The following is an 11,087-nucleotide window of genomic DNA, read 5'->3' as shown; positions in this document are numbered from 1 at the left end:
TGTGATCTTAATGTTAGTCTGGTCAGGGTTCCCTTTGTTTCTTTCATCCGTCCCCTCTTAAAGCAAGTATGTGCATGGAAGAATTGGAAATAAGGCGCACGTGACGTGTACGGAATGAGTACTGTATACTGTAGTATAGTATTGTGTGTGTACCTTATACATACAGCTATACACGCCCTGAATGAGGGCGTGCATATATGCGGGTGAGTGCGGGGTTTGTTCGTATTCATTTTCTGCGAGGTATAGGGTAATTGAGTAACGCATAATGTCATGAACAGAATGTCTGTAATTGTGTGTGTGTTATGTCTTTGTGTGTACACTTAGGGAGGTGAGCACTTAGCCTAGGACACGTCTTGTGTACGTGTACGTGTGTGTGCATGCGTATTAGGTTTCAATTTCTCGAAGTTTGTCTCTCTTGAATTCTATCAAACACCACAGCCACTTTAAATAATTAATTTTCCCGGCTTATATTACTTTTATAGGCCTACCTGTATTACTTCAACTCTTATCGTATACTTAAAGAATACTATCTATACTACTAAGTACTAGATTGAAGTTGCACTCTTGGTTAAATGCATTACCTGTTAACGTTCAAAACTTGTTTGTGCTCAGTTTGTGTCACGTTATACGTGGAATATGGAAATGAATGTGACAACAATTTTTTCAATGTTTTGCTACGTTATACTTCATATTCGATGTATTGATATATTGCAATTGCATTATCCTATAATCTTACTCTTAATAACCAGTATTTTCACTGACATCTTGTAATGATCAAACCATTGATGTTGCAGCAAATGAAGTAATTTTGTCAAGGAAATGAAAACCTCTCTTATTTACTTGGTGAGAGATTGTTTCAGTTGTCTTAGATCATGCATCTAGTAATAGAGACATACTTACAATAGAAAGCTATTTCTGGATGTAGTTACCAAGATACAACCGTAGTTAAGTGTTAATCATAATCATTATAAGAATAATTATGATATCGATGTTTTACAAGACACAATCTCATTGTCCCATTATCATTCCTCAGACAAAATCTATATAAACATGACACTGTGAACATTGCGGTCTCGATACCTATTTCTGTCATGACAAATTAATGCTCTCTTGTAAGAGATTCACATTTTTTTTTTTTGGTTTTTTTTTTTCTTGGTTCCTTATTCATGTTATTGGATGGTGGAAGCGGAAGGTACTTTGACGACTCTCTCTCTCTCTCTCTCTCTCTCTCTCTCTCTCTTTCTCTCTCTCTAGCTAATGTTACGTCTCTCCAGAGAGACCGAGTCTTCCGTGCTGTTTTTACCTGACTGTCGAAATCAGTTCCGCCACCTTTCCTGTAAAACAGTCCGACCTCTCGTATGATGTCGAGACTTAAACACGCTGCTGTTTACCCAATGGTAGCTACATGTAACCTTTTGCAGGTATAGCGCACACTGCTGTGCTTGGGGGTAGTGAACGTCTGAATGCATGTTGCTTAGATGAAAATATGTTGTGAATTTATGGTAATTTATGTTGGGAATAATATATATTCATGTGAGTTTGCGTAGGATCTTTGTTTGAGTTTGAAATCCCCCTTTTCCCCGTATTTATTAGATAAAAAAAAATCACGCCGAGATCGCATCCGGATAATTTATTGAGAGATCTGGAAAAGGGAGGCTGCATATACAGGTCGGACCGTAGCTGAACATCCGCAAAACGGAAAGAATTTCAAGGGTTGATCCAGTGGCAATAACGTAGCCAGAGTTGGTGGATCAGCTCGTCCAGAAATTGTTTTTATTGAAGAGATTTAAATAACCAACAAAATCAAAATTATTCATGTGGGGTTTTTTTTTGCCATTTTTATGATGATACACATGACACGATGAACAAATATGATTTTCATTATGCTCAAGCAAAAATCAATAGAGGAACGTAAATGTAAGGCCCTTAACAATGTATCCTATAGACAACAATTTTATTATGCGCTGTATATGTATATATATATATATATATATATATATATATATTATTGTTATTATTATTATTATTATTATTATTATTATTATTATTATTATTATTATTATTATTATTACAAACGCAATTAGTCGTCTTTTTGATAAAGGAAAGGGGTAATTTGCTTAAGGTGAAAGGTTTCGTTGGTCCCAAGTTATATTGTAATTGATCATACACAATGTCAAACTTTTCATCTTCAATTTACATCAGCTCCCTACTTTCACTTCTTCACCCCAATAATGATACATGTATATCGTTACAGTTTCAGCTTTGCACCTCATATCGCTTATACGTATACACACGTGCTTCCGTGAGTTTGTGGTGATTTTGTCTACAAGAAATAGAAGATGTTTCACTCGTGGTAGACATGACCTACAAATATACTTCACATTTAAATAGATAAATACGACAAGTATCATACCCTGCTTTCAAGACCCATAGCTGTCACCTGTCACCAACTATAGTGATTCCTCCTGAACGGTGACCTATATTTACCTATTCCTCAGATCAAACGATAATTTCTACTACTTTTGTATAACATGTTTTCAGTTTCATCTTATACTTTTCTTCAATGATGCTTAAAATTGAATTCCGATACTAATTATTACCAAAGTCAGCGAAATCATGTCTTTTTCTTAAAAGCTAATGAAATGGTATACATAATATGTATATAAATATGTATATATATATATATATATATATATATATATATTCACATATATATAATGTATATATAATATCATTATTATAGATTACATCTTATCCTATTTTGAGAATTTTACAGGTGTAAAGAATACATCTCAATTACATAAAAGATGTTATTTTGAGGGCTTATAGGTTACTAAAACTCTTTTTTTTACTCCGATAGGGCAAGTTGAAACTTTGCTTTTACGCTTTAAACCATCAACATATTTAGGTACAAAAACTAAATATCCAACGTTATTAAAGTTTGTCTTATTGTTTGACATTACATTACTTTCGTAAGTTCATTATCAGTGTTCCATGTCCAATCACTTGCTAATGCAGAAGTCAGTCTTGAACTATTACAGAGAACTCTGTCAAGTTATGTAGGCCTATAACTGTACATTTGTGCAGTACAGTAGATACAAATTGAGTCACCAGTAATTGATGCCTCTAAATGATGGTTTGAACTTTAGCCGCTTTTTTTAACCGCGGAGTGCTGTCATCTGGAGTGTCAGAGTCCTTTCCAAAGAGGGAAGTCTTCACTGACTCCGAACACAGCAGCAGGTCTCTGACAGCCGATCGAAACTCGGCATACCTGATGGTGTAGATTATCGGGTTAGCGCAGGTGTTGAAGAACGCTAGGGACACGAACACTGAATACAGCGGGCTGTAAAGGTACGAACGGTCCACCAAATGGAGGTTGTAAGCCAGCAAGCCAAGACTGTCGGGAGTCCAGCAAATTATAAAAGTGATGATGACCACAAACATGAGCTTGATGACTTTGCCTCTAGCGACAAGAAAACTTCGCGACACGGAACTACCTGTGTCCAGCTTTATTTCATTCTTCTTTGTCAGGCGTTGCGACCTCAAGCGGAGTGAACGAGCGATGAGTAAGTATGACGTCAGCATAATCATGACTGGGATGATAAATCTCAACACGAAAACGAAGACTCCGAGCGCTTGCTGAGAAGCTTGCGTTGGGTATCTTACGACGCACTTTCCTTCCACGCTGTCGACTTTCGTGGTCCCAAACGTGCGACAGTTGATTGCAATTGCCAACACCCATATGATGATGAACCAGACAGTAAGTTTTTTGAACGACACCCACCCTTTGAACTGAATCGGATGTAGCACAGCGATATATCGCTCGATGGATATAGCAGTAAGTGTGAACACGGAGGCACTTATTGTTATCCAGAGAAAAATAGAGGAATAGATTAATTTACACGCTGCATTACCGAGAGCGGTGTCTGGAGCCCCGGATAGTCTAGGCTGAGGTATCATAAAAATCGAGGTAAGAAAATCTGCTGCCGCCAGTCCTCCGATAAGAATATCCGTGGACCTTTTGGATGACCTCCGTTGAAAAAGAACAATCAAAACGATTGCATTTCCTACGATACCGAGGATCGACAATAGAAGTTGGACGATCATCGCTGCAGACCACGTGACAGGCGTCCACCGCCAATCAGAGGCTTCGGTTAAGTTATAGGCGTCACCTGTGGTCATTGCAGTAAATGGTTCGTGGAGTGCCATGAGGAAAGGTTAATTTTCGCTATTGTTGATGTATTTGTTAGGGTCAGCAGTCATACCATGCACAAAACAGGTGCTCTGTTTTATGTTATGTTAGATGATTCTTTCCTACCCTCATAATGACGGTTTGTGGCCACAAAGCAAATCCACGTGTTCTTCCGGACTTTGATCATAACCGTAAAACGCGGGAGCCACAGCTGCCAAGTTTCTGGTAAAAGAGTAAACAAATAAAATCGCTTAATACAAGGATGACGAGAGACGTGTGAGGCCTTGATTAATTTTGTTAAATATCATGATGAAAATCATGTAATTCAACATCGAAGTCTTATATCTTCATCGCTGATGATTTATGGCAGGCAAAGCATTCCTCTCTCCCAACAAGAGAAGAATGAAACAAAATGAGCATCAAGGACAATGTATTTTCAGCATTCGATGGAGACACTGGACTGCACTCCCGTTATAGCGAACACGTTTATAACGAAATTCTTGTTTCAACGAAGTAAAATTTGACGTTCCAAAATTATCATCTCTTTCTTTGCTTTCCTTTTCGGGTATAATGAAATTTCGAGATATCGAAAGAAAAACGTCGCGCCGGTCCCGAGGACTTCGTTATAATGGGAGCGCACTGTTATGGGTATTCTATCTTAAAACTTTTCCCTGGCTAATGATACAATGTTGACATTTATATGAAGACATCATGCTTTTAAAACCATCATCACGCAGACAAAAGTATTCAAACACGAAACAAAACTTCAAGATGTTTCATCTCCAGATGGAACTATGCAATTGCGATTTACTTATGCTTTCCCAGCATTATGGCAGGCGAATTTGTTTGTGTATCATTCATTTACCTATTTGTTTATCATATTCGCTTTCTTTTCTTGGGGGGGGGGGGGGTGAGGCAAACGCGATTGCGATGGATCTTAAAGCCTATAGGGCAAAAATGAACTTGTTTTTATTCTACAATCAACAGTGATCAAGGGGGTGGGTTACCAAACTCCCTTCTCAGCGTAACATTACGTTGCCTGTTTCTACTGCATCGAGGGACTGCGAATTTATTTGAGACCTACAAAATTAATTTGAGTGCTTAGTGACATCACCTTCAATGACTTTGTTACTATATTTTTGCTATTTATATTATTGTACCTTCTTTTCTCTATCTCCCATTCGAATCAAATATAAGACCTAAGTCCAGTCGTGTTCTACAGTGGATGTGATGCTCGCAGATTGGTTCAATTCAAGCAACAAGGTGTAATAAATAAATTTAATCACTTCTGTTGCACACAGATAGAACAAAGCAAAAAGTGTCTTCACACAATGAATGCCTGGATATCAAACTATTTTTGACGTCATTCCTAGAGTATTTAATTGGCATCATTTTGCATGAACTGAATAATCGTATACACAGTATGCACTACAGAACAAGGAATAACTTTTAAAAAGGTGACACAATATAGCTATGTAAAACGGAGGCAGAAGGTTACAAAATGTGGCAGGCACTACAACACAGAGCATAACGGGAAAGAGGAAAAAATATCAAGGGGAACATGAAATTGAAGGGCAAAATAGTAGAAGTGAAGGATGAAATCATGAATACATTATAAGTTCAAATTTTATAAGTTCAAATTTTATTTCATATTTCCATTTCTCAATGATGACATTACAAAATTATTGACAACAAAACAAGAATACAAAATATATACAATCATGTCTTTTGATCGTAGAAGAAAAGAAAAAGAAAATATACTTGACACAAATGTACAAGGTCATATTGTGTGAAAATGTCACTAGTAAGTATAAGAAATATGATGGGGCCTACATAAAAGCTTTAAAGCTTGTAAAACTGTAGGTTCCCGAGTTCATAGGCATATAATTTTACACGGAGAACGGATATGTTTGTCTTGACCAACTAAAATTACACAAGTACAAAAAATCGATGAGTAATAAACTAATGAACCACATAGATATCGCACAAACCAAACTGCATACAAATCTCGCAGTGTTTGAATAACAAAAATGCTATATTATTAACAGATGTATCGGTACCATGAAATAACTTGAATGACTTGGTGCTGCGGACAAGGACAAAAGACTGGGAGCATAAAAGGGTTGCTAAAAACTTGGTAGTGTGTATCCACTAAGTAATAACTGTTTTAATTTGCGTTTGAAGGTGAATAAAGATAAGGAAGAAGTGATATCTAGAGGGAGATCATTCCAATATCTGGGTCCAGTAAATATAATTGTTTTCTTTGCAAAAATAGTGCGAGTACGGGGAAGGTGATAGGCGTCACTCTGGCGAGTGGGATAACAGTGGATAGAACGATTCCTTTTGAACATGTGGATAAAAACAGATGGTAATTCATTAGTTGTTAGTTTATACATGAAAATTCCGAGATTGTAATAAAATAGGTCTTGAATTTTCAGAATTCTGTTTTGATGGAAAAAACAATTTGTATGGGCAAAATATCCGGCGTGGTTTATGATTCTTATTGCACGCTTTTGAATACGGAGAAGGGAATCTAGTAATGAGTGAATTGCATTTCCCCACGCCAAAATTCCATAATTAAAGTGTGGAGATATTAAACAAGAATATATACTCTGCAAAATATGAACAGGAAAGAAGTGTTTGAGCTTATTCAAGATTCCAATATTTCTAGACAAAATTTTACTTAGAAAATTAATATGAGTTTTCCAGGATAATTCTTGGTCAATCCAAAGCCCTAAAAACTTTGTATTATTAACCTGCTTTAAACATAAATCATTTATTTTGATATCATATGGAACAACATTCAAGGAATTACTGAATACCATATAATGAGTTTTTTCTATGTTCAAAGATAATTTGTTCGCATAAATCCAGGATTGCACAGACCTGAGCTCAGTATTCATCATATTTATTAATGCATTAGGGTCTCGATGTGAAAAGAACAAGCTAGTGTCATCGGCGAAACAGATAAATGACAAAATTTGCGATGATTTTGGAAGATCGTTTATGTATAAGATAAATAAAAGTGGGCCCAAGAGGGAGCCCTGCGGGACTCCACATGAAATAGGCTTTAATTGCGAATCATGGCTATTGATATTAACAAATTGCTTTCTTTCTGTTAAATAACTCTTAAACCATTCTAAGGGGGTCCCGCGGATTCCATAGTGACACAATTTATAAAACAAGATTTCGTGATCTATCGTGTCGAAAGCTTTAGAAAAATCAAGAAAAACTCCAATTGTATGTTCAAAACTATCTATAGCATGAGCTACCTTGTCTATAAAAGTAAGTAAAGCATGGGTTGTGTTGTAATGTTTTCTAAAACCAAACTGAGAATCTGACAGAATGTTATGATTTGTGAGAAATTTTAATAATCGTGTATAAACCACTCTTTCAAGAATTTTAGAGATTGAAGTCAACAAAGAAATTGGTCGGTAATTATTCACCAACTCTTTCTGTCCCTTCTTAAAGATAGGGACAACTTTTGCGACCTTCATCTTATTGGGGACTTTGCCATTAAATAAGGATTGATTGAAAATGTAGGTAAGAGGAGTAATGATTTCGCTTAAAACATTTTTTAAAAGAAAATTTGTAATTCCATCATATCCTGAACTTTTTTTATCATTCAAATTCTTAATAATATCTATAATTTCTTCTTCAGCAATAGGTTCAAAAAATATTGATTGAGAATTCCTATTACCTAAGTATCTATGGAATTCAATTGATGATTTCGGGATTTTACTGGCAAGATGTGGACCAAGAGTTGCAAAATATTCATTGAAAGATTCCGCCATAATGACCGGGTCGTTAATCTGGCGGTCGTCCACTGAAATATATTCAGGAGAATCGGTATTATTTTTATGTTTGAGCGCCTTATTAATCACCTTCCAAGTACTCTTCACATCAGATTTATATTTAACAAACTGTCGGGAAAAATAATTTCGCTTGGCTATACGTATTATGGATGTCAATATTCCGATAACGAACATATCTCAATTTGTTTAAAGGGGATGGATCTTTACGATACTTATGAAAAAATTTATTCTTGCGGTTAATGGACCTGAGAAGAGATTTTGTAACCCATGGTTGTCGTGGCACTTTTTTATAATTAGAATGGTGAAGTCTTCGGAGAGGAACACAGGAATCATAATTAGCGATTAAAATATTCATAAAATTTTCAAAGGCTAAATCAATGTCGCTTTGACTGTATACGGTGGACCAATCCTCTGAACTTAATTTCTCCCTAAGTTTATTAAGGTTGGATTCAGACATTACACGAATACCTGAGTTGTGGGTGTGAGAAACATTAGCAGTCATAAAATTGGACACAAGGGCGTAAATTGGAAAATGATCAGTGACGTCAGAAACTATAATACCAGATGTGATGTTAGAAAATGAATCATTTACAAAAATGTTGTCAATAAGAGTAGATACATCATCAGTTATTCGAGTCGGTTTTCTTATAAGGGGAATAAATGATTTCGACAACATAAGGTTAAGAAAATCTGCGCATAAGGGATTATCACTGTAATTAAGGAGATTGAGATTAAAATCACCCATGACAAAACATGTCTTACTGTCAAAATAAGTGTTCGAGATAAGGCCGCAGAATAACTCTAAAAATTCAGCCGGGTTTGAGCTTGGGGGTCGATAAATCTCCCCAATTATAATATTACCTTTGTTTGGAGTTTTGACCTCGATAAATACACTCTCAAATGTATCTGACATCACGCTGTATTTTTCTAAGAAGACACAATCTAAATTCTGTGACACATAAAATCCGACTCCCCCACCTTTCTTCCATGTTCTATTATTTGTTATGAGTTTAAAACCGTCTATAATAAGCAGCGAAGAGGGTGATGTCTCCTTCAACCAAGTTTCACTGAGCCCGATGATATTATATTTGGATTTTAGTATACTCACAAAAGATAGGAATTGATCAAAGTTTTTGTTTAAGCTTCTGATATTAAAATGTGAAATAAAGAGTTGATTTGCATCGGTATGAGTGAGTGAAGTAAGCTCATCCTCTGTGTGTACGTAGTGAGTAAATACATTTTGGACTGTTGTATCGCTAGAGTCAAAATCCAGTCTTAATTCAGGAGTTTGCATATTTAAGAAAGTGACGATGTCGGAATCCTCACCCTCTTCGCTGTCTACTGAAATTACTGGTGTCATATCAGCAAATGACTGAGGATAAAGGGTGGCAACTGATGCGACATTCGAGTTTACAGTAGTATTTGGATTCATCATTGTGAATGATACAAGGCAGGTGAATATGAAGACAGGCTGTATACAGGAAATAACTGCTTAAGAACACATCTGCTGCTTGGTTTTATAGGGAGACAAGTGGGAGAACATTCACCCTGATGATATATGGGTAAAGAATGTCCAATGGCCATACATAAAGCAAAGCATGCCGAAAATTCAAAGGTAACTGCACCAGTATAGTAAGTAGGGAATGAGGTTGTTGCTAGGCTGTGTGGGGCCAGAATTGCACTGAACAGTCCAAAGAAACGAGTGCCAGAGCAAACAGACAAAAAATAATTGGGGGTGAACGAAAAAACCGTAGAAATACCTTTATGCATACACAATGATAACAGTTTGCAGAGGGTAGGAGGCAAATTACGTTGAGGAGTCAGAAGCACCGGGGTGACACATATTTGCATGAACATTGATGACAAATCACTGAGAGGAGTCGGAAGTACCGTGGTAACACGTCTTTGCATATACAATAACAAATAGCTGAGAACAGGTAGTGAATTGATTTGCGAGGTCAAAAACTCCGGAATAATGCATTTTTGGATACACAAGGATGACAGATTGCTGAAAGCTGATGACAAGTTAATAGTGGTCGAAAGCACCGGCATAACACATTTTTGCATACACAATAGGAAATTCATTAACACTGTTATGTAAATTTTTGCGAATTTCGCCAGGAGAGAAAGCACAGTGAGCGTGCATAGAACAATGTAAAAAGGTATACCGAGTACTGGTTCTTTACATAGTGGATATGGTAATACATTTCTCTGTTCAAATCTAAACATACAAGTGGTTATACGTACGTTCATAAGTATGCACTTGGCACAATTGTGAAAAATCAAATTAATACATCCAGGTAAGACAGATTTTGATGTTGCGTGCATGGAATGTATGTCAAGGCAAAATGCAAACACTGCTGAGCACAAAACAAAACAAAACAAAACAAAACATCTCTTAATTATGTATTAAGAGATGTAGTACACGGTACAGTAGGTGTATGAAAGGAAAGGTCTATGAGGGCATGAAATATGTAGGCCTATCAGATTCTGCAGATATGTGTTTTCATAGACATGCATAGCCCTGTATGTGTTGGCTTGTACGATAAGAGGCACACAGTCTAAAACCCTCAAGAGACATAAGTAGCGCCATCGTTCATAAACAGCAAGGTAGTACATGTCGGTTCAATGTTTTGTCACGTCAATTTGTACAGTGTATAAATTTGTACTTCAGTCTCATTTTGAAGAAAATGGATTCACAGCTTACTGTCTCGGACAAGATGTTTTGACCCTGGAAGTCCTTTTATATATTACAAGAAATAATAAAGTATTTTTAACTACAGAGCCTTCCGGTAGAGCATCGACAACACTGGAAAGGCTATCCTGGATAGATGGGGCCTTGAAATTATTATCATCATAAATATCCTGAATAAACAGCTGGATTTGTACCCTCACAATTCTGTCAGTGGAATACTCTTCCCTTTTCGTTGAAAAATTGAGGGAAGAGAAATGAAGTAAGAGAATATGATAGTGACACAAAACCACAAACCTCGAAGGACCTTCCAATATGAAATATGTTTCAAAGACAATATGTTATAGAACGTATCGAAATAACACCGATACACTCTAAAATAAATGAA

The 11,087-nt window shown here is 36.4% G+C and overlaps 1 protein-coding gene across 1 annotated transcript; it reads right to left on the bottom strand.

Annotated features, from left to right (window-relative positions):
• Nucleotides 1-3,126: 3,126 nt before the first annotated feature.
• Nucleotides 3,127-9,442, bottom strand: LOC140243484 (kappa-type opioid receptor-like). The gene is made up of 2 exons (XM_072323156.1): nt 9,396-9,442; nt 3,127-4,189 (listed from the first exon to the last, which is right to left on the bottom strand). The coding sequence occupies exons 1-2, from the start codon at nt 9,440-9,442 to the stop codon at nt 3,127-3,129; spliced, it is 1,110 nt and encodes a 369-aa protein (XP_072179257.1).
• Nucleotides 9,443-11,087: the final 1,645 nt, after the last annotated feature.

The sequence above is a fragment of the Diadema setosum genome, chromosome 20 (genome assembly GCF_964275005.1).
Source record: "Diadema setosum chromosome 20, eeDiaSeto1, whole genome shotgun sequence".
NCBI lineage: Eukaryota > Metazoa > Echinodermata > Echinoidea > Diadematoida > Diadematidae > Diadema > Diadema setosum.
This window is presented reverse-complemented; position numbering and strand designations above follow the sequence as displayed.

Bases quoted from the DNA above. Each gene is read 5' to 3' on its own strand.
- LOC140243484 (XM_072323156.1), bottom strand. From the start codon at position 9,442: ATGATGAATCCAAATACTACTGTAAACTCGAATGTCGCATCAGTTGC. The intron at 4,190-9,395 runs CACCCTTTATCC...CCACGAACCATT, and splicing joins TCGAATGTCGCATCAGTTGC to TACTGCAATGACCACAGGTG.